The sequence below is a fragment of the Drosophila innubila genome (genome assembly GCF_004354385.1).
Source record: "Drosophila innubila isolate TH190305 chromosome 3R unlocalized genomic scaffold, UK_Dinn_1.0 2_E_3R, whole genome shotgun sequence".
In the NCBI taxonomy this organism is placed as follows: Eukaryota; Metazoa; Arthropoda; class Insecta; order Diptera; family Drosophilidae; genus Drosophila; species Drosophila innubila.
In genome coordinates, this window is record NW_022995380.1 from 31,952,440 (window position 1) to 31,974,570 (window position 22,131).

Here is a 22,131-nt window from a genome sequence, read left to right on the forward strand (position 1 = left end):
AAAAAACATGAAAACGAATGTACAGGCAAAGAGTTCCACAGCATTTTTGGCAGCCATTCAGACGGGGGCACTTTTTGTCCCAATGTCAAGGAATTTTATATTTTTATTCCCTAAAGAAAAAAGTTTAATAAACTACAGAATAAATTATTTTAAATAAATGGCATTTTCATTCATTATATTTAAATTCAAAATCAATTATATATAAACGAATTTATATATTACTAGGAAGATTGGCCCCCGCTCGCTTCGATCACAATTTTTCTTTCTACCGATCGGTCCTGTGACAGCTATATAATATAGTCGACTGATTTGAACGAACATAACCAAGTTAAATGCTTATTCTCTCAGTTTGGTTCTGATATCTCAATAAACAAAAAACTTTTTCATACTAAAAATTCATTTTCGATGTATCATTCCTATGGCAGCTATATGGTATAGTGATCAGATCAAAAAATAAAAACAAATTTGATCTGCCTGATCCAGGAACCTACATACCAAGTTTGAAGTCTCCAGCTTTTATGGTTTCTGAGATCGACGCGTTCAAGCAGACGGACAAGACTCAATCGACTCGGCTGTTGATCCTGAACAAGAATATATATGCTTTGGGGAGTCTGCCACGCCTCCATCTGTCTGTTACATACATTCTGCCAAACACATTATACCCTTTCTTTCCCATTTTCAATGGGCGCAGGGTATAAAAATGTGCAATTTGTAAACACTTATACACTTTTTTATAAAAGCTGTTGCAAAATGTTGATTAAAAGTGGGAAAGAATTTTAAATATATTATGTTTTATTATAAAATATATAAAGGTAAGTATATGAAAAAAAGAAGTGAACTTTGATCTTTGAGTTGTTCAACGCTGAGTATGCTGAATCCTCTGCTTGGCCTCGTTGGCCGCACACAAAGCCCTGTAGGCCGCCTTCTTGGTCTTGGTGTAATCCCCGCGAGCTTCGCTCAGTTGTCGCAGCAGGAGTTGAACTCGTTTCTGGGCGGTTTCCATGAGGGTCGTCTTGTCCGCCATGGACTGTTGGCAGGCGGCTGAAACTTGCTCGGCACTCGCGTAATTGTCCCGGGCCAACTTGAGACCGGTTTGCAGCAACTTCAGTTCATCCTGTGCCTGTCGATGGGCCTTCAATGCCAGCTGGCTGTTGGCCTCGGCTGAGCTCAGCTCTTGCGACTCCTCCTGCACCACAATCTCCGCCTCTCGCACCTCCATCTCCAGCTGCTCCAGCACCTGGAGCTTGGATGAGAGCACAGCTTCCGCTGCTTTGGCCGCTGTTGCCGCCTTCTCAGCGTATTCCAGTTTAATCCGATCTGAGGCGACTTTCACAGCACTCGCCATATCATCGTTGGCCTGTTTTGCCTCCTGCGCCGCCTTCACCGCAATTCCCGTGCTGCGAGATTTGGAGCTGCCCGCTCTGCAATTCTTCCGCAGCGATTGCGATACCTCTTGGCCACTCTCTCTTTCCCTGGAGCACTCTCTCTGGCCATGCTCTCCACATTCATAGGGCATCAGACGCTTCGCTCTCAAATGCCGCGGATCCCTTCTTAAGGGATAACTGGATCCAATTGTTTGTTGGGTTATACAGGACAGTATTACGATGAACCACATGACTTGAAATTCTTGCCTCATTTTCCCATTTCCCACAAAACATGACTAAAAATTCTAGACCCCCATTTTCTATTTCCTACAAATGTTTTGTTTATCGATGTATAGAAAACTCTTTGTCCTGACTGCTTATTCACTGACTCACTGATTATTGCACAGCTAAAACCACAAGGTCTAGAAACATATAAAATATCAAATTTAACTAAATTATAAATATGCTATGGATGAAACCAAACTTTATATTTTTCAATCTATTATCAAAGTTAAGGTAGCTATTAAATCTGATTTAAAAATTTTAATTTAATAATTATATTTCTATTAGAATTTATTAATTAGGGAATTAGACACAATTTTGGTTTGAAAATAGCTAAAAAAAAATAGCAAATGAAAAACAGGTGTCTTACGCAACTTTTAAATAAAATTAAAGATATCATAATTTTTTTAAAATCATGTAAATTAATTAAAATAAGAAACAATTAAAAAGTAACTTTATTCTATTTTAAAACTTGTAACATTTCTGGTCCCTGGTTTTAACTTTCAGACTTTCAACAGGAAAAACGAATAAAACAATGAATTCGGAAAGATGGTCAAAATGTTTTATCTTTCTATTTTTCTGCTCCTCAACATTGGCTGTGTATCCGAGAGCTATTTTATGAGACCACGCGATAGGGTGGGTTAAAATTGTCTGCTTTTTATAGCTCCCTATCAATTAATATATATTGGTAGGTTTACAGCAAACGTAACCTGGATATCTATCCCGATGTGGTCAGATTGGAGGAGGAAGGTGCCAAGAAGGAAGCTGGAGAGGGTCAAAACTGTCAGAGCTCCAATAAGAACTGTGGCAGTTCCTTGGGTAAAACCGATCCCAAGGCCAAGGCCTCAAATATTGCACAGAAGGCGGCGCAGGAGGCGAAGGCAGCGAATGATGCACAAATGGCAGCTGCGGATGCTGCCGCAGCTCAGGTCAAGTCCGAGTTGGCCGACAAGGCGCTGCAGTCCGCTCGTGCCGCAGAGGCAGCTTTGGCGGGCAAACAGCAGATTGTCGAGCAACTGCAGTCGGAGCACACGGAAGCCCAGGCTGTGGTTCAAGAGGTGACCAACTCGCTGCAGAATACACAGACAAATGCCGCCGCTGCCAGTGATGCTGCCGTGGAGGCCAAGAACCAGGTCAACTACCTCAAGCGACTCGTCCAAGCGGCCATCGCAAATCTGGGCCAAATCGAGAACGTCTCGAATGGCGCCCAACAGGAGCTGGCCGAGAAGACACAACTCCTCGAAGCGGCCAAGCATCGTGTAGAGACTTTGGGCCTTCAACTGGAAGCGGCCAAGCAGGACTTTGAGAAGACCAAGAAGGCGGCCTATAAAGCAGCCTGTGCGGCAGTCGAGGCCAAGCAGAAGGCCCAAAGGAATCGACGCAGGTCCTTTTGAGAAAAACTCCTTTCCTTTCAATTACTATCTATACTTATCTTAAAAATGCACAAATTTATATATATTTTATACAGCCTAATTTTAAGTTGACTCTATAATTTATTTTTACTTGAACAGATAAAGTAGAATATGACTTAATTATGATTTATCTTTATTTATATAAAATTTCACACAAATTCAGGACTGTTTGTCCTGACTGACTGACCAAGTGCCTGATATTTGTGCAGTCCAAACAGTAGGACACAGAGGAATGAAATTTTAACCCAACATAGCTGAGACAATTTATAAAGCTTAGCCCCTATGAAGGAAATAAAAGTCCAGCTACGAGTAACACTTATTTTAAAAATGCACCCCTAAATAAATATTTTATAAAGATTAATTTAAAGTAAATATTTTAATGTAATTGTTTTATTTTTTATGGTAAAATAAGGCCCAGTGAAAAATACCAAAGACTATTCTTTGTAGGAAATTGCGATTTATACCTTTCTTTAAAATGTATAAGTCTACGACGCAGGTCCTTTTGAGAAAAACTCCTTTCCTTTCAATTACTATCTATACTTATCTTAAAAATGCACAAATTTATATATATTTTATACAGCCTAATTTTAAGTTGACTCTATAATTTATTTTTACTTGAACAGATTAAGTAGAATATGACTTAATTATGATTTATCTTTATTTATATAAAATTTCACACAAATTCAGGACTGTTTGTCCTGACTGACTGACCAAGTGCCTGATATTTGTGCAGTCCAAACAGTAGGACACAGAGGAATGAAATTTTAACCCAACATAGCTGAGACAATTTATAAAGCTTAGCCCCTATGAAGGAAATAAAAGTCCAGCTACGAGTAACACTTATTTTAAAATGCACCCTAAATAAATATTTTATAAAGATTAATTTAAAGTAAATATTTTAATGTAATTGTTTTATTTTTTATGGTAAAATAAGGCCCAGTGAAAAATACCAAAGACTATTCTTTGTAGGAAATTGCGATTTATACCTTTCTTTAAAATGTATAAGTCTTAAATTGAAGTAAACTCTTTAATTTGTTTATTATTTTAACTTTAACAAGCATAAAAAATAATACTTGACTTCGTGGCAAGTTACTTAACAATCATTAAAAAACTATAAATATTACAGTCAAAGCTTTAACTTTCACATGTAAAACAGAAATACTAACTTGTCATTTAGGGATAGATGAGAGATGAAAATGTGTTTAGTATATTATCGGCACAATGCTATATATTTCCCTATTTATACTGCTCAACATTGGCTGTGTGTCCGAGAGTTATATTATAAGATCGCGTGATAAGGTGAGTAGCAGCTAAAAACTATCTCTTAAATCTCCAAAAATCACAAATTATTTGATCTGTTGACAGATGTACAACAAACGTAACCTGGACATTTATCCCGATCTGGTCAGGTTGGATGAGGAAGCAGCTGGCAAGAAGGAAGGTGCAGAGGGGCATAACTGCAATACCAACAAGAACTGTGGCAGTTCCTTAGGTAAAACGGATCCCAAGGCCAAGGCCTCAAATATTGCACAGAAGGCGGCGCAGGAGGCAAAAGCAGCGAATGATGCACAAATGGCAGCTGCGGAGGCAGCTGCGGCACAGGTGGGTTAATGTCTACAAGCAAGAGCTAATATTTAATTAAAACTATTAAAAATAAACACCAAATGAGCGCCTAGATCTCAGAGACTATAAGGGATAGAGACACCAAAATTGACATACGAATTTCAATAAGCTCTACGAAGGCGAAAGGCCAACATACCTACGGTTTTTAAGAATTTTTCTATTATTATTATTATTATTTTATTTTTTATGATATTAAACGTTATCTATTAATATTATCTATTATCCCACTTAATCGGATCAAGATCTGACAAGTAGAACGGCAGTTATAGCTAACCAAAGTCATTATAAATTTAGGCAATACAAGCACCCAAAAGTATGCAATAGATTTTATTAGATAGTAATTTCTATAAAGTACTTTTATATTTAATGAAATAAGTAACGGGTATCCTATGGTCGGGATCTCGACTATAACTTTACCGACTTGTTTTTTGTTTTTTTTAAATCAAGATAGACGCTTGCTAATAGACCCCCTACTTATCCCCAGGTGAAATCCGAGCTTGCCGAGCGGGCGTTGCAATCCGCACGTGCCGCAGAGGCAGCCTTGGCGGGCAAACAGCAGATCATGGAGCAGCTGGTGACGGAGCATCGCGAGGCGGAGGCTGTGGTCCAGGATGTGACCAATTCGCTGCAGAATACCCAGGCGAATGCCGCCGCGGCGAATGATGCTGCCGTGGAGGCGAAAACTCAGCTGGAGAAACTGAAGCAACTGGTTCAAGCGGCCATCACGAATCTGGGCAACATCGAGAACGTCTCGAATGGCGCCCAACAGGAGCTGGCCGAGAAGACGCAGCTGCTCGAGGCGGCCAAGAATCGTGTGGAGAATTTGGGTCACCAGTTGCAAGCCGCCAAGCAGGACTTTGAGAAGACCAAGAAGGCGGCCTATAAAGCAGCCTGTGCGGCAGTCGAGGCCAAGCAGAAGGCCCAAAGGAATCGACGCATGTCCCCACAGAGGACTCAGTAATTTACTTTGTTTCTTACGATTTATCAGATTATAGACTTAATTTTGTATATTTTTTATGGCACATTAATAAAAGGACTATATTTTTTTTAAGCAAATTAAAGAATTCGAATAGCCAATGATTTTTAAACAGGGCTTAAAGTAGTGTTGTGAAAATATCAGGGTTAAAGGTTACTTACCTGAAAAATACACTGATTTTAGGATATTGAACTGGATTCAATTTGGACATATGTATATCACTTGTTTACCAAAACTTTAGATCTTAACCGAAAAGTTATTATTTAATTGTTATTTAACCTGTGTTTAAATTCTGCATCAAAGCAGGAAAATATATTCATAAACTAGAAACTGTCATAACTTTGTTAAAACTGAACCGATTTTTTAGCGGACTGTCAATATTCTCTTGTTTTAATCTCTAATGTGATTCTGCATCAAAATATAATTTTGTCTTTCAACATTGCCACATTTTTTTTTGCATACTTACCCCATGAAAGTTTTTCAAGAATATTTTACAGGGTATAGGCAGCGTAGTTGCAATTGCTTCAAGTGTCGAAATGTATCGAATTTGTCATGAGATCGAAGCAATCGAATATGCTCTATCGAACAGTTCTCTTCCTCTTGCTAATACTGCTGCAGGCGATTCCCAGATTGGACAGCTATGGCTGTGCTGGAGAAGGAGAGACCGAGGATATCCTCGCGCAGCGTATATCCAGCTTGTACTATCGCGATGCCGAAGTGGGTGGCTGCGGGGCGGCGGAGGGGGAGGGTGGTGATGGTTGTGCACAGTCGAGGAATCCCCTGGGAGGGGGAGGAGTCGGGGGAGGGGGGGACCCCAAGACGAAGGCCTCCAACATTGCACAGAAGGCGGCGCAGGAGGCGCGAGCGGCGAGTGATGCACAAATGGCCGCCGCCGAGGCAGCAGCGATGCAGGTGAAGTCGGAGCTGGCGGAGCGGGCAGCGCAGTCGGCGCGGGCGGCAGAGGCAGCGCTGGCGGGCAAGCAGCAGATTGTGGAGCAACTGCAGCAGGAAATGTGCGAGGCCGACGCCGTTGTGACCGAGATCACAGCCTCCTTGCAGGCAACCCAGGCGAACTCGCATGCGGCGACTCAGGCCGCACAGGAGGCACAATCCCAACTTGGTCAGATGAAGCGCCTTGTGGCAGCTGCCACCGCCAACCTGGCCAACATTGAGAACGTGGCCAGTGGCGCCCAACAGGAGCTGGCCGAGAAGACGCAGCTGCTCGAGGCGGCCAAGAATCGCCTGGATGGCCTAAACCGGCAAATGTGCGAGGCCAAGCAGGACTTTGAGAAGACCAAGAATGCGGCCTATAAAGCCGCCTGTGCGGCAGTCGAGGCCAAGCAGAAGGCGAGTCGGGCGAGAAGAAAGGCGGCGAATTGGCATAAGCACCTGAAGAATCCCCTAAAACACAATGTCAACTAATTATAATAATATTACTCACTTTTATTTTTTTTTGTTAAATTTTACATTTGATTTTTCACAGTTTACCTTTAAAATAACTCAGTTATAAGTTATACATTCACTTAAATTCAAATTTAACAATTTAAATTGCATTACAAAATAAGGGGATTTATTTGCATTTGTCTTAACAGCATTCACCATAACTTCCATTGGGAAAATAATAACATTGGCATTAACAGAATCACATTCCCTTATATTCCCATGCCGGGACTTTATAAAATTGCCTTAAGATACCTCATCAGCCCTGGTAGCGTTCGGAGCGGCTGGCGTCTGCTATGAAATAACAAACAAATATCAAATATATCAAATACATCAATATTGTAAATCGATATTGTTTAAATCGCGCGCGTGATTTTGCCAGCGCAACAGTTCTGCTCCTCTGCTGTTAATCGTGCGCTGCTAAGTGCACCCTGTGCCGCTGCACTGCTGCGCAACAGCTGTTTAGCATCGCGATAGGCAGCACTGGCTGATTGCTGCCGAAGTTGCCGGCAAATTGTTGTTTATTAGTTAAATGCCTTAATTTCTTAGTGTAAATAAGTGTTTTTATAATGTTGTTAAGTAAAATAAAATATATAAAAGCGATTGGCGTGCGCTGCAATAGTTTGCATTACGTAACAACGCCAATATTCTACGTAAATGCAGGTGAGCAAATCGAATTGTTGAATAACAATTGAAAAGTAAATAATATATAATTAATTTAGCGCCACACATTGGTCACCTGTACTCGGCGGTCATAGCAGATGCCCACTGTCGTTATCAGCGACTGCGGTATCCAGAAAAGACTGTGATTCTCTGCACGGGAACCGACGAACACGGAACGAAGATTCAACAGGCGGCAGCGGGGAAAAAGGCAGGAAACGAAGCGGGAAAGGAAGCGGGTAACAGAGCGGGAAGCGAAGCGGTTCATGTGTCACAATATTGCGATGAGATCTCGATGCGGTACAGGAATGTCTTTCAGGCAGCGGGAATATTGCACGATGACTTCATACGCACTACTGAGCAGAGACACAAACAGGCGGTGTCTCACTTTTGGGTATGTCCACTTTAGATACCCTGCAAAATTGGGATAATTTGTTTAACAGACCAAAGGAAACATCTCAGTTTCTGTAAGGCAGGGCTTAACCGTGATCTTTAACCGGTATTAACCGATTGAAATTAAAAATCATAACTATTTTTCAAAACCGAAATAGCTTCATTAATTTGAGTAATCTTATGAAATAGATCCTATTTCGTGAAATTTAGAATTTGTCGCTTACAAATCAACATATTTTTTTTATTTTTTATGTAATAGAAAAAATGAGACATCTCAGAAATCATAACCAAAAACATAACATAGCCACATGGTTTTTAATATTAATTTGAAAAATCGTTTTAAGTAGATTCTACTTTATGAAATTAAAGAGATTTTTGCTTAAAAATTGGCATATTTATATTTGAGACATCTATAAGCCAAATTCTAGGAAGCAGGGATAAAAACCGCTGACCGGTATTAACTGATTTAAATTGGAAACCATAACTGCAAAAGTAACCGAACATAACTTTATTATATTTTTGTTGAGGTATTTAAAGAAACTGTTGGCAGGGTATCTCGTAGTGTCTTCTCCCGTTGTTACTTGATATTAATTGTGGTTCCTTTGCAGCAAACGTTGCAGTCCCGAGGTCACATTTACTCGGCAGCCTACAGCGGTTGGTACTGCGTCTCGGATGAAACCTTTCTCACGGACTCGCAACTTCGGGTGGACGAGCAGAGCGGAACACGCTACTCCCTGGAATCGGGACATCCTGTTGAGTGGACGGAGGAGACAAATTACATGTTTCGTCTGTCACAGTTTCAGGACGATGTGCGTCATTGGGTTAAGCAGGAAGCACGGATAAGACCGGCCAAGTTCGAAAAGATTCTATTGGACACGCTGAGCGAACCGTTGCCCGATGTGTCCGTCTCCCGTCCCGCGAATCGGGTACACTGGGCAATACCCGTTCCAAATGATGACACACAAACAGTCTACGTCTGGCTGGATGCTCTCATCAACTATCTCACTTCTCGCGGGTATCCCAATGAACAGGTAATTGATTCCCTATACGAAAAATAGTTCTCGGAGAATACGAAAGTTTGAAAATGAATAAAGAGAAAACAAAACTAGGAAGCATTCAATTTGGAATTAGAAATTGGGAAACTAAAATTATATATTCTGATGCAAGGAAATTAAAGTTAAAAGAAAAAAAAAATAGGGATGCTTAAAATTAGGAAAATTGTTATTAGAAAATAAAAATAAACATTAGGAAAATACAAAGTATTGAGATTAAAAAAAATTCTTAAATTGACTTTTCCTAATTTTTGTCTTCCCAATTGTCTACATATATTTGTTAATGCAATTTCCTAATTTAAGATTTATTTTTTTCTTATTTATTTTGTAATCTGAGTATTATTCTTAGTTCAATTTCCTAATTTATGATTCCTTTATTTTCATCCTTATCTTGGTTTCCTAAAATTGCATTCCTATTTTATTATTTTTTTTGGAATTCGTATTAGGTACCCCATTGAAAGTCTGACTTTTTCTCTTTGTAGTACGTCACGAATTGGCCACCTGCCCAGCAAGTCATTGGCAAGGACATTCTCAAGTTCCACGGCATTTATTGGCCAGCATTTTTGATAGCCGCTGGACTCTCGCCTCCTCAGCAGCTCTACGTGCACTCTCACTGGACTGTGGACGGACAGAAGATGTCCAAGAGCAAACACAATGTCGTGGATCCCATCAAGGCGGCTGAACAATACACCATGGAGGGACTTCGCTACTTTCTACTGCGCGAGGGAGTCGCACACAGTGATGGCAGTAAGTATTCACACTAGTTGTGACTTGGACTAACCACAAAGTAAACTGACTGAAATATGTAAGAACTATACTGCCTTGCATTTAAATAGGGACACAAATATTTACCTCGAGATGCAGGTGTTGATTTCAATACAAAGGGTACCCCCTTTGATATTTCGAAAATTTAAATCAACTCCTTATATCGTAATAAGTCTAAGACAACACTTTAAATTCGATTCTGAGAGGTTTCATTTTTTTGTAAAATATCATGTGAAATCAGACAAAAATTTTGACTTGTAAAGCTGCTAGGTAAAGGGTTGAAGCAATTTCAAAATTCCATAACTTTATCAAAAGTTAACCGAATTTCAAACGGAATGTCATTTTGATCATGATTTGGCTTCCAAATTCAATCTGCATTCAAATTTAATTAATTTCGTGTAAAAAGATATTTTCGGTCTGTTCCGGTCGGTTTCGATATCAATGCTAATGGTCCCCCCTTTGAAATTTTGAAAATTGAAAATTTTAATTCTCAAGTTTTCACTTTTAATCAACTCCTTATATCGTAATTAGTATAAAACAACACTTTAAATTCGATTCTAAGAGGTTTCATTTTTTTGTAAAAAATCATGTGAAATCAGACAAAAATTTTGACTTGTAAAGTTGCTAGGTCAAGGGTTGAACAAACTTCAAACTTCCATAACTTTATCAAAAGTGAACCGAATTTCAAACGGAATGTCATTTTGTTCATGATTTGGCTTCCAAATTCAATCTGCATTCAAGTTTAATTAGTTTTGTGTAAAAAGAAATTTTTGGTCTGTTCCGGTCGGTTTCGATATCAATGCTAATGGTCCCCCCTTTGAAATTTTGAAAATTGAAAATTTTAAATCTCAAGTTTTCACTTTTAATCAACTCCTTATATCATAATTAGTATAAAACAACACTTTAAATTTAATTCTGACATATTTCATTTTTCTGTAAAAAATCATGTCAAATCTGACAAAAATTTTGACTTGTTAGGTAGTAGTTCAAAGATCCTACCAATTTCAAACTTTCATAACTTTGTCAAAACTGGCCGATTTTTAAGCGGAATATCATTTTGATTATAGTTTGGCCTCTTATTTCATTCTGCATTCAAATTTAATGAATTTCGGAAAAAAAATTACTGCCCTTTGGATTTCGATTTCAATGCTAAGGGTCCCTCCTTTGATATTTCGAAAATTTAAAATTTTAAATCTCAAGTTTTCACTTTTAATCAACTCCTTATATCATAATTAGTATAAAACAACACTTTAAATTTGATTCTGAGATATTTCATTTTTCTGTAAAAAATCATGTCAAATCTGACAAAAATTTTGACTTGTAAGGTAGTAGGTCGAAGGTCTACCAATTTCAAACTTTCATAACTTTATCAAAACTGGACCGATTTTTAAGCGAAATATCATTTTGATTATGGTTTGGCCTCTAAGCTCGTTATGCACTTAATTTGTATTAATGTCGTTCAGAAAAAAAAAATTTGTTTCCTCTGTAGCTTGGTGTTGATCTTAAACCTAAGACGTCCCCAGGGGAATTTTGAGGATTGAACGTTTTAAATCTTAGTTTTTCACTTTTAACTTCATTAAAACACATCAAATAATATTTAAAAATATTATACATTTATATTATGGTTCTTTAATAATTTGAAAGTAGAAAGTATAGATTTACGAAATCCATTTTGATGTCCATGTATGTACAGTGTATGCAAATGTATGTCGTCACTTGCTTGATTTCGTTAGTTTTCCTCGTACCTTTGTTTTTCATTTGCATATAAATGTTATGACAAAGTTACAACAACATAGTTTTTGGTCTGTCAGTCACTGACGACTTTTGTTTATTTGGTTGCAAAGTTGTTGTTGCCTGAACTTGGCTTAAGATTCGCTCACGAATTTGCATATAATAAACTTCTGTTTCGGATCAAGATTTCCAGACGTCTCAAAGTTTTCAAGTTGCTGCCAGATATGATTAGTTTGTCATCCTTTTTCTTACAATATATTTAAATGGCCAGCAGATGTTTGGCAACTGCTTTAAATTTGTTTAAGATTCTATTGCCATTGTATCTGATGTTCAATCAATTATGCAACTGATTTGTTGTTAAGTAATCTGTTATCAATTGTTATCCTACCATTCAAGTGGTTTGTTCTTCTTTCCGACACACCCACACCCAACTTGGCCAAAAAGCAATTAACACGCCTCGACGCATTGCCAGAAGTAATCAAATTTAACCATGTTGTTGTTGTTGTTTGATTGTCGTTGTTGTTGTTGTTTGATTGTCACGCCCACATTTCCTAGAATTGGATTGATTCCTTAACCGTTTTCAGCATTCAATTTGCATAAATGAACTAACGCTTCTAAGCCTCAATTCTGACCTTTGAAAATGTGACTTACTTTTCAGGTCTCTGTTCTCCGTTCTCTTTTCCCTTAATAGCTTGGCATGACGTCTGCTTTGTTTTTGCCAGCAATTTAAATTTAAATTTAATTTTCCATTTTAAATTTTCAATTATTATTACCGACTTTTCTGACAACCCCACACCTTTATTCAATTGAATTCTCCTTGTGCAGTCTTTGGGCCACGTTAACAGGCAACTTCTGGTTGCTTCTCCATTTTATGGCCTGTTGCCTTGCGGCTAATTTAATTGCATCTTTTTTATGCCATTTGAGCTGGGTATTATGCAATTCTTATAAGCTTAAGAACGCTTTAAACTGGTACTTTAAAGACTTAATAGACTCTTGATGAGTTTTGGGAGCAGAGTCAAATATTCTATAATAAACAGTCTCCCAATTGTAGAAGATGACAATTAATTTCGACATATTTAGCTGCTTCTTTAAGTAGGAAAAAATTACCTACTTTTCTTTTATTAAAAAATTGTGATACAAAAAAATCATAAATTCGTATTATTTTTAAAATTATTTTGCTTAAATAATAATTAAAATTTATTAATATTTTTTTACTCTTTTACATGAGTTTAAATACTTTTTTAAAAAATATTTAAAGACTATTACGAATAATATAAATTGCATTATTTCTTTAATGAGTATTAAATTTCTTCAGTCCCTGATTTTTATAAAGATCATACTAAAAATCTCTATATTTTAGTCTAATCTATTTTTAAGTGTGGAAAACTAAATTTAATTTTGATAACAAAATGAAATTGAAAAGAGTATTTAAACTTCGGCCTACCAAATATATGTTTTCTTGCTCGCGTTTTTTTTATTGCAGTTTCTCGTTAATATTGTGCAAATTAAAAAGAAAAATGCGCGAAAAACCGGCAGCTGTGGCAGTGGCAAGATTATTAAATTAAGCAAACTTTTGAGTGGCAAATATTTGTGACAGGCACTGTTGAACGCCGCCGGGCGATGAGAAAAACATTTTTATCACTTCATAATTTCAATAAGTTTTTGATCAGTGCATTTTGCACTCGCATTCGATTATTTTCCAATGTCGCGTAGTCTCAATTGCTGACATCCGTTTTCCATTTTTATGAGCATCCACAACAAGAAAAAGAAGAAGAAGAAGAGGAAGGAGAGCAGTAGGGAGGGGGCATGTGGCAGAGTCAGGGGCAGGGGCAGGGGCAGGGGCAAGCATCATTAAGTGCACAACTTTTCATTACCAACAATTTAATTTTGAAATGCTGCCACGGTGCAAAGGTTGCTGCCACTCGGCGGCCGGAGGCGCCACTTCCGCCCAGTGGTGGCAACGACAACAACAACGGCAATGCACAGTGGGGGAAATGTCCAATCTGGCACGCAATAATTTCTATTCAAAATATTGGAAATACGCTAATATTTTGTAGCATATCAAATCACTTTTTTGTCGATATTTGTATTATTGGTATTCGATATTGTATTATTAAAAGGTTTTTACTAATTTAATTTTTAAACATATTTTTATTATGCATTACAAAAATATGAAAAAAACTTTTATTTTTGATTCTCAAAATAATTTTTTAATAAAAACTGAAATAAAAGAAACTTAACTACATTTTAATTAAAATAGTTATTATTTGCAATTCCTGTTTTTAAAAAGTTTGTAAATTAAATTTGCTGCCTTTTTTGCATAGAAAAGTAAAAAGAAAATGTTTAGTTCTGTTAACATTTGATACAATTTAGTATTTGTAATAACAATTCAAGGTGGGTTTTTAAATCATAAATATATGTGTTTAGTTTAATTACTGAAAGATGCTGCTAAGAACAATTTTTTTTTTAATTCAGAGGCTACATTTAATGTACTACAAAAAATTATTAAAATAAATAACTTTTTATTCTTTAGTTATTAATTAATCCGTGCACTAGAAAAAATTATTGTTCTAATAAAACTACAATGATTAGGTTTTTTATTCTCAAGTTATAAATCCGAGTGAGTTCGTCCATTTCACCCACTGTGCAACCGGCTGAGCTGAGCTCTCCAGCTGCTTGCAACACTGAAACTACATTTGCCAAGTGTCTGGGGCATCAGGGGCATCGGTGGCTTTTGGGGCAAGGAGTCTCACCATGTTGCACCACGTTGCACCACCGTTGTGGGAATAGTCACATTTAAAAGCCGGACAAAGCTCTCACCAAATTGTTAAGAGAAATGCGCGCAAATGAAGCGCGATTTCAATTTCAATTTCCATTTGATTGTTCTTGCCACGCCCCCAAAGGCAACAATCGCTTTAAGCGGCAAGTTGCTGGCGTGCCACCATTTAATTTAACTGCTTAGGGACTTGCAACTCCCAAGTTCGTCTTATCTATTGTCACATTTTTTAAAGTGCATTAACAAATCCTTTTCATTTTCCTTACTCTTCTTTTGTTTGAGATATTCACATGTGTACACTGTACACAATTCATGCCCTATTTCTATTCCTCATCTTTGTCTGACTTTTAAAAGCACAAAGTTCGAGTTTTGAAAGCGCATGAAAGCCCAGATTAAAGCAGTTTGAATATACAAATGAGGCGTGCTCGACAAACAAATACTCATTGTTAGAATTGAAAGTTTCTGAAATTTAGTTTAACGTTTGTAGTCTATTATTCCCTTTTTTTAATACCTTGCTTACATGTTATAGACTCTCATTCTCTATTTATTTTATTTGTTTTTTAATATTAGCCCGATTCGAACTCAAAAATAACCCGATTCAAACTCATAAAGAAAACAGAGTCGATCTCAAAACAATCCCAAATCTTAAATTAATCCCAATTCCCTGATCTTTTTATATTGGGGATTGATTTATAAGCGATTTGAGAAATTAATTTATGTCTATATTTTCTTTTACATTGTCTCTAGTTGAACATACCCCATTTGTGTATGAATACAGGGTATATACATGACTCTCTTGTCTTTAGCCATGTCCTGGAAAAGGCGTTCGAGCTTAAATCCAGCACCTTTTGACTTTTGACTGTGTCTGTGGGCGACTTTGGTTCAGTGTAAAAGTGTTTAAATATTTGACGTCGACACTTGTCAGGCTGCCACTGCCACGCCCTTGTAGTGCCACAGTGTGGCAAGTAAGGGAGGAGAACGAGGGAGTGTGTGTAAGTGTGTTTTTGGTGCTGGCAACTTTGCCTGCAATATTATTTGCAAGACACATGAAGGCATTTTGTGGCAAGGACAAAGTTAAAAATGCGGCAAGTGCGACAAGTCTTTTAAGCAATTTAAGGTGCAGCAAGGTACGCGGATAGCCATGGGGCATGCAACAAAAAATATTATTTATGTTATGTTATGCCAAGCAAGTGGCACAACATTTGTCTGTGGCAGCAGCGTTGCCACATTTGCGGCAGTCACGTGCACCTGTGCAACATGTGCAAAACTTACTACAAATTTTCGTTGTTGCTGTTGTTGTTGTTGCACATGCTATTGCACATGCCACAAACATGTGGCACCAGGACTTAAGTGCAACGCGAGTCGTGGCTAAAGCTTATGGCCAAAAGCCGCTTTTAACAATTTCATCTCTGGCACACGTAAAACCGTTAAAGCAACCAGGCTGGATTTCGATTTCTCGACTGCAGGTTGCAAGTGGCAAGTTGCAACACGTGTGGCAGCTCCTTGTGGCAATTACATTAGAAACCAACGCATAATTGCCGGCAAAATGCCATTAAACTGGGCTAAAACTGATGTTTTTACCCTCCTTGATTGCAATTGATTGACCCCTGACCCCGCCCCTCTCTACGTGCCACGCCTGATTTTTTGTCGATCTGTGAACGTCATCAAAATGTAATGCATTGAAAATCAAATTTCGTTCAGTTAGAAATGAAATTCAAGACTTGCTTTGGTACATTTCATAGCTGAGTAATACCCAGCCACCCCATAGGGTATATCCGACTATCAAAAAAGGATTGTTATTAAAATAGTTGTAGATAGTGAAAAATAAAATCGCAAATAGATAGTTTGATTTTAAATTGATTGAAATATAATTAAAGTAAACCTAAGTTCGATTCTATAAAATGCTCCGAGTTGAGAACTATTTACTTTTCAAGGAGCAAACTAAAATAAAGACTGAGGCTGGAATTGCAACACTGACACATAATTAGTTTTATTTTTAAACAATTTTCTCAACCAAATTTTATAGGATATCAACGTAGTCCAGCATTTGTAAAAGTGTACGTCTTTTCGCTAGTTTTAGCCTTACATATATTTGATATGTATGTATGCATAAGTATGTATGTTGTATGTTGTATGTTGATTGTGAGTGCACGGCATTCAAATTCAGGTTGTTCGACAACTTGACTTTGCTGCAGTGCCTGCAAAAAGTTATGCACCAGCAACGACAGCACAAATGCATTAATGATGTGGAGATTGGAGAGTACGGTGGTAAAGTAGGTAGCACTTTTGGTACACTTGTCAAAACCTCAGCTATTGTGTGTGCGTGTAAGTGTGTGTGTGAGGTTTTGTGAGGTTTTGTGTGTATGCACTGAAAAAAAAAATCTAAATAAATAATAAATTTAATATAAATATAAAACCTGCCTTTTTTTTAAATTTGAGTTCTTGAATATTTAAGAACATTTATTCTTATACTTATATTCGTGGTCTTGAAAAGATAACAACTTTTGATCTTAGAACTTGACCTAATTGGAAGTGTTCTTAAAGCTGAGATGTGCTTTCTAACTTTAAGAATTTTACTTTTAGTGCTTAGAGCAATATCTTGATGTCAGAACCATTTTTTTTTAACAGTGTAACTTCAAATCTACATGCATATGCATTTGTCTTTTTTTTTTGGGACATAAAACAGCTGTTGTTCGTGCTCTTGTGCTGCTCGAGAATCACTTGGCATGGAAATGCAATTCCCAAAACTGGGAAAACTATTTGAATAATACCAGAGCAATTTTTGTTGTTGTTGTTGGCATTGCATGAATGCATTTTGTGGATTTCCGTCAATAAATCGATGGCCCGAAACTAATTAGTGCACATATTCGAAATACTTGGAAAGGTGTCAAAAATACACAAATAGGTGTAAAATTGATTGCATGTCAGCGGCAATTTGTGGCAAATGCCGCAACATTTTTAATTACCAACAACAATGACAATTGAGGGACAAGTGTTATTGGCCAAAACGAGCATAAAAACATTTGTTGGCTGACCAACTTTGATTATCGGCCATTGTCTGTGTGATTTCAGTTAGTGATGACAGTTTAAACGGAATATCTATTTATTATGTGTATAATATTGTTTTCTAGAATTCTTGTGTATATTTCTGAATATTATTTACATTTATTCACTAAATTAAAAAATCATATATTTGTTTATATTATTTAAAAAAAAAAGTGTAGTTCAACGAATATTATTTTTCCTTTAGTTAACTTTTGCTAATTACCAAAAAAAAAAAATAATTATAGAAAAAGAATTTAATAAATACCCATTAAAAATATATATATTTTTTGCAGAAGAAAATGTGTTAGTTTTTGATAGGTCAAAACACTTTATACGTGTAATTTTTTTGGCCTCATTAAAACATTTGCTTGGTTTTGTTGCTCATTGCAAATGATTTACATATAAAACTATTCAAGAACTCTATTGAATTGAAAGAGTTTCACGTATTTTAATTAACGTTGCATGCCACATCGCACACACAATATCGAAATCATTGTCGCTGGTTTTTGACGCAACTTTATTCGAATTATTGACCCATGCCAAATACGAGTACGAGTATGCGAGTAAATGAGTATATGAGCGAATGAGGACACACAGCACAATTTGTCTGCATTTTGTGCAGATAATCAACAGTCGATAATCATGGCCAATACCAATTAGCAATGATCCGTTACTAATGCTCTCGCTTTTACCGTGTCCTTGTGTCCTTTATCCTGTTTTCCATGTCCTCTGTCCTTTTTTCTGTGTGGTGTGTGCATTTATTAAAGGTAAATATTTGTACCACATTGCTAATTGCTCGACATTTATTTGTTTTATAATGCTCTTTGGGAGCTTTTTAAATGCACAGTTTTCATTCGAACAAAGCGTGGCAAGGGTTGCTCGAATTTGAGATACCCTTTAATCAATAAAATATTCTAATCTCAAGAATAAACTCCCAAATATTTACTCCGAATTTAAATTGTAATTATTAATAGCCCTAAATACATCGAAAAATCTTGGTCGTACCAAAAAAATCATCCTTTTAATCTCAGATCGAAATTTAAAATAAAAATAAATGCACATTTGTTAAATACTTCTTTTAATTTTATCCCGAAACTGTGTCTTAGAAATTTAATTCACACATAAATTGTAATTAGCTAAGCTTTAGGATTGAATTGAATTTTTTAAACTCATCTAAAGTTCATTATATTATACAAAATTCCCTTCACTTCGAAGTTTATTCTGAATGTAATCTACCATAAGTTTGACATGCCTCACAATCTTGCAGTAAATTAAAAACGCATAGTTGATTACTTAAAGTTGAATAAATCTGGAAAAGTTTATGGGTGACAAATACCATACTGATTTTAAGTTTACTCTTTGCTTTGCCAACATCTGCTGGACATTTATATAATATATATTTGTTGCATCAAGTGAGTGAGCAGAGAGGACAAAGAGGGAAATAGTAAAAGCTGCTTAAGTCTTAAAACCTTTGCTCCGCTAAGCGACTTAAAATATTTGTCGCACATTTTTAAAATGCAATTTTCCGCAGCTGAAAACTGTTTTATTGCTTTAAGTGTTGTTGTTGTTGTTGCTGTTGCTGCAAACCATTTGTTTAGTTAGGTGGATTTAGTTTATTTGTAAATAGTAAATAAATAGTAAATAAACATTTAAGCAACGATTTTTAATGGCAAAATATTTTTGATTTTCCAAATTTTTAGATTAATATGTCTATTTGTAGCCAGCTTAGAATTTAATAAATGCTTTTAATGTCATTAAACAAATGCTTAGCTGATAATCAGCCGACATCACTCATACGCACTGTGCAACCCATTGGGAACTTGCGCTCTAATGAGGAGCCAGTCATTGTCAGCTGCAGGCGTTTCTATTTATGGTTTTTTGAGTTTAGGAAGTAAAGTTTACTTTGCGTTCTTTGCAGATTTCAGTCACGTTAAAGCGCTGCGCATACTAAACTCTGAGTTGGCGGACACTTTGGGCAATTTGTTATCACGCGCTTGTGCCAAGTCGCTGAATCCACAACAAATGTATCCCGTGCCACATGCCGAGCACTTTTCCCAGTTGTTGCGGGACTTGGATGCGGCCAAGCGAATGCAGGAGGCGAAGCTGCAGCTGGCGGGTAAGTCATTTTAATATTTCAGCCAAGCCACTAACCAGTTGAAGTGCTTGAATAGGAGTTGGCCCAGATGCTGGAACACTTCCGACCAATACCTAAGCTACAAGTGCTCGACACTTGTGAAAGCCAACGCTGCACAGTGGCAAAAGCAGCTAGATTAGCTTAGAAATTAGTATTTTTAAAAATAACCTGTTGATGAGGTAATGGTCTGGTGACAAAAGTATATTCATGCCGCAAAATTACTAATATTCAGTTTTGTGACCTAAAACAAATTTACATATTAGATTGACCATTTTTCGTACTTGTAGATGAATAAAAGTAGTTAGTAAAAAAAAATTATGCTTGTACTTTGCATAACTTTGTCCTGTGGAAAATCGTTCTGATCATCATTTGGTCTCTAAATTGATTATGTAGCTGAATAAAAGTAGTATATAAAGTAATAGGTAGAATAAGTATTTACGTATCTAGTCGTTTTCACCACTGTGCGCTGAAAAGTAATGCCATCCATTTGGAATTTTTGCATTTACAGGTCGCTGCGAGCAACACTACGAGAGCAATCACTTCCACTTGGTGGCGGACACGGTGATTGCCACGCTGCATGCAACCAACAATTTCTTTGAGTGCACGAAGCCCTGGGAGCTAAAGGCCGACGGCAGCTCACCGAATGCGCCACGCCTCGAGACAATCATCGCCATGACAATGGATGCACTGCGACTCTGCGGCATTGTGTTGCAACCAATGATGCCACAGCTGGCCAGTCGACTGCTCGATAAGCTCAACGTGCCGGGATCACAGCGCACTTGGTCTGTGCTCAGCGAGAGCTGCAACAACAGCAAAAGTTGCCACTTGACGGGTGGCAACCCTGTGTTATTTCAGCGCATTGTGGAGTCAGCTCAGCTTCCGTCGGAGTCTCATTCTCCGGCGAAGTCTCTGCAAAGCAAGCGCAGTAAATCGAAAAAGCAACTGAAGATGTCTTGAAGTGTCACGTAGCCATAATAAACTGAACTGAATTCTATCCAAAGTCAACTCTGTTTCATATACAATGCTCAGTGAGTCAGTCAGGGCAAAGAGTTTTATATTTTATCTACTTATTCATTTGGTTGAGCATTGTGACATTTATGAATTGCGTTTTGTGTCACGCTGCGTATGCTTAATCTAAATAGCCAACCCAAGTGGCCACAAATCAAAATCCACGCAGCGCAATATTCTCAGTCTCATTCTCATTTTGATTCTCTTTGTGGGTCCCACTTGGCTCGACGCTCATTAAAATCCACTTAATTATGTCGAGGCGTATCCTCACGTAACGAGACTGCTGTTTCCGTCCATCTCATTCTCTCTCTCGGTCTATCTCTCTTTATGTTCGTTCCACTCTCGTTTATCGGCTAGCATATTTTGTTATTTATTACACATAATTGAGATACGTTCACTTTACGGACAGCAGGTGCTAGAATTTCTACTGCTTTAACCCACATTTTCAATGGCGAAAAACTCTACTCTTTAATTAGTTCCCCAGAGCTCTTAAGTACTCGCAGTTTTCTCGCAGTTTCATGAAATTGCTTAGTTCTTAATTTATTTTAATTTGACTGAAAAATCTATTCAGGAGGCGTCTAACGTACGAAAAGTCAACGTCAAATGAGAATAAATGGCAATTTTTGGCTTCCACTTCCATTCAAGTCAAAATGCAGTGCTAGTAAAAGCTGAGCACTCAAATAAATAAGTAGTTTAAGCTGCTCGGCTGACCAAGAGCAATAACCAGCAGCAATAACAAGCTGTCAGAGCTGTGTATCGTATGGAAAGTACTATAAGCATGTTACGTATACGCAGCATTTACTTCGTAAGTTTGACGATGCCCAAATGGCTGAAAAGGTAAGTTGAATGTTGCGTATATTGCGTATACGCAGTGTATGATTAAGAAAAAATTATAGGAAACTATAGGAAATGGCAAAAATTGTATATAATGTTATAAAAAAATATTTTGACAATTGAAATGAACCGAAAACAAACAAACTGCATTTTTTATTATTTCAGTTTCACATACAAATTTAAAAATATTGCCAATTTTTCAATCGAATTTTATAATTTTATTTTGATTTCTAAATAAATTATCTTATAGTCGACTGTGTGAGTCCTTGTAAAATAAATATGTAAATTAATCAGCCAAAACTCACAAAAATAAATAAATATTTGTTTCAAAAATTATGACTTGATGCCTGTTAAAGATATTGTTAATTAAATTTTTTGAGTTTTGCGTTTTCCTATTCGCGTACATATTACGCATACGCAGGATATTTTATGCCTCTCGTGCACTGCGTATAACACTTCTTGACTAGTAAGTTGTGTGTACACAGGACATACTTGAAGTCTCTTGTTGTTTCTGTTTTCTAGCTGTTGTTGTCTCACACGTTGCGTATACGCTGCGTATACTCGATGTCTGTTTGCACTTCAGCGTGTGCAATAAGTGTTGTGAGAGCAATAATTCAAGTTGGCGCTGAAAACACA

General features: G+C 37.2%; 4 protein-coding genes and 1 long non-coding RNA gene across 9 annotated transcripts; 3 read left to right on the forward strand and 2 right to left on the reverse strand.

Moving 5' to 3' along the window:
* Positions 1-774: 774 nt before the first annotated feature.
* Positions 775-1,673, reverse strand: LOC117791264. The gene has a single exon (XM_034630972.1). The coding sequence runs from the start codon at positions 1,634-1,636 to the stop codon at positions 857-859; it is 780 nt and encodes a 259-aa protein (XP_034486863.1). The 5' UTR covers positions 1,637-1,673; the 3' UTR covers positions 775-856.
* Positions 1,674-2,163: 490 nt separating this feature from the next.
* LOC117790413 (uncharacterized protein CG45076-like) lies at positions 2,164-5,737 on the forward strand. Of its 3 annotated transcripts, none has more exons than XM_034629857.1 (3): positions 2,164-2,282; positions 2,339-3,018; positions 5,609-5,737. In XM_034629857.1, the coding sequence occupies exons 1-3, from the start codon at positions 2,196-2,198 to the stop codon at positions 5,640-5,642; spliced, it is 801 nt and encodes a 266-aa protein (XP_034485748.1). In that variant the 5' UTR covers positions 2,164-2,195; the 3' UTR covers positions 5,643-5,737. The 3 variants fall into 3 exon arrangements, with proteins under 3 accessions (XP_034485748.1, XP_034485750.1, XP_034485749.1); XM_034629859.1 differs by lacking the exon at positions 5,609-5,737 and adding an exon at positions 3,555-3,651 and having other exon boundaries at positions 2,339-3,030; XM_034629858.1 differs by lacking the exons at positions 2,164-2,282; positions 2,339-3,018 and adding exons at positions 4,217-4,357; positions 4,424-4,660 and having other exon boundaries at positions 5,166-5,737.
* Positions 5,738-6,209: 472 nt separating this feature from the next.
* On the forward strand, positions 6,210-7,081 carry LOC117789553. Its single transcript, XM_034628584.1, has one exon. It carries the CDS (start codon positions 6,210-6,212, stop codon positions 7,077-7,079), a length of 870 nt encoding a protein of 289 aa, XP_034484475.1. The 3' UTR covers positions 7,080-7,081.
* A 508-nt stretch (positions 7,082-7,589) lies between these two features.
* Positions 7,590-20,653, forward strand: LOC117791940 (methionine--tRNA ligase, mitochondrial). 2 transcript variants are annotated; one of them, XM_034631878.1, is made up of 7 exons: positions 7,590-7,760; positions 7,820-7,953; positions 7,990-8,151; positions 8,759-9,181; positions 9,685-9,949; positions 19,438-19,635; positions 20,162-20,653. In XM_034631878.1, the coding sequence occupies exons 1-7, from the start codon at positions 7,667-7,669 to the stop codon at positions 20,608-20,610; spliced, it is 1,725 nt and encodes a 574-aa protein (XP_034487769.1). In that variant the 5' UTR covers positions 7,590-7,666; the 3' UTR covers positions 20,611-20,653. The 2 variants fall into 2 exon arrangements, with proteins under 2 accessions (XP_034487769.1, XP_034487768.1); XM_034631877.1 differs by having other exon boundaries at positions 7,820-8,151.
* LOC117791941 lies at positions 9,548-10,144 on the reverse strand. 2 transcript variants are annotated; one of them, XR_004618119.1, is made up of 2 exons: positions 10,055-10,144; positions 9,548-9,994 (listed from the first exon to the last, which is right to left on the reverse strand). It is a non-coding gene; the product is annotated as an uncharacterized LOC117791941 (long non-coding RNA). The 2 variants fall into 2 exon arrangements; XR_004618118.1 differs by having other exon boundaries at positions 9,548-9,998; positions 10,055-10,141.
* Positions 20,654-22,131: the final 1,478 nt, after the last annotated feature.

Bases quoted from the DNA above. Each gene is read 5' to 3' on its own strand.
- LOC117791264 (XM_034630972.1), bottom strand. From the start codon at position 1,636: ATGAGGCAAGAATTTCAAGTCATGTGGTTCATCGTAATACTGTCCTGT.
- LOC117789553 (XM_034628584.1), top strand. From the start codon at position 6,210: ATGAGATCGAAGCAATCGAATATGCTCTATCGAACAGTTCTCTTCCTC.
- LOC117790413 (XM_034629857.1), top strand. From the start codon at position 2,196: ATGGTCAAAATGTTTTATCTTTCTATTTTTCTGCTCCTCAACATTGGC. The intron at 2,283-2,338 runs GTGGGTTAAAAT...ATATATTGGTAG, and splicing joins TTATGAGACCACGCGATAGG to GTTTACAGCAAACGTAACCT. The intron at 3,019-5,608 runs GAATCGACGCAG...GAAGGCCCAAAG, and splicing joins GCCAAGCAGAAGGCCCAAAG to GAATCGACGCATGTCCCCAC.
- LOC117791940 (XM_034631877.1), top strand. From the start codon at position 7,667: ATGTTGTTAAGTAAAATAAAATATATAAAAGCGATTGGCGTGCGCTGC. The intron at 9,182-9,684 runs GTAATTGATTCC...TTCTCTTTGTAG, and splicing joins GCGGGTATCCCAATGAACAG to TACGTCACGAATTGGCCACC. The intron at 9,950-19,437 runs GTAAGTATTCAC...CGTTCTTTGCAG, and splicing joins AGTCGCACACAGTGATGGCA to ATTTCAGTCACGTTAAAGCG.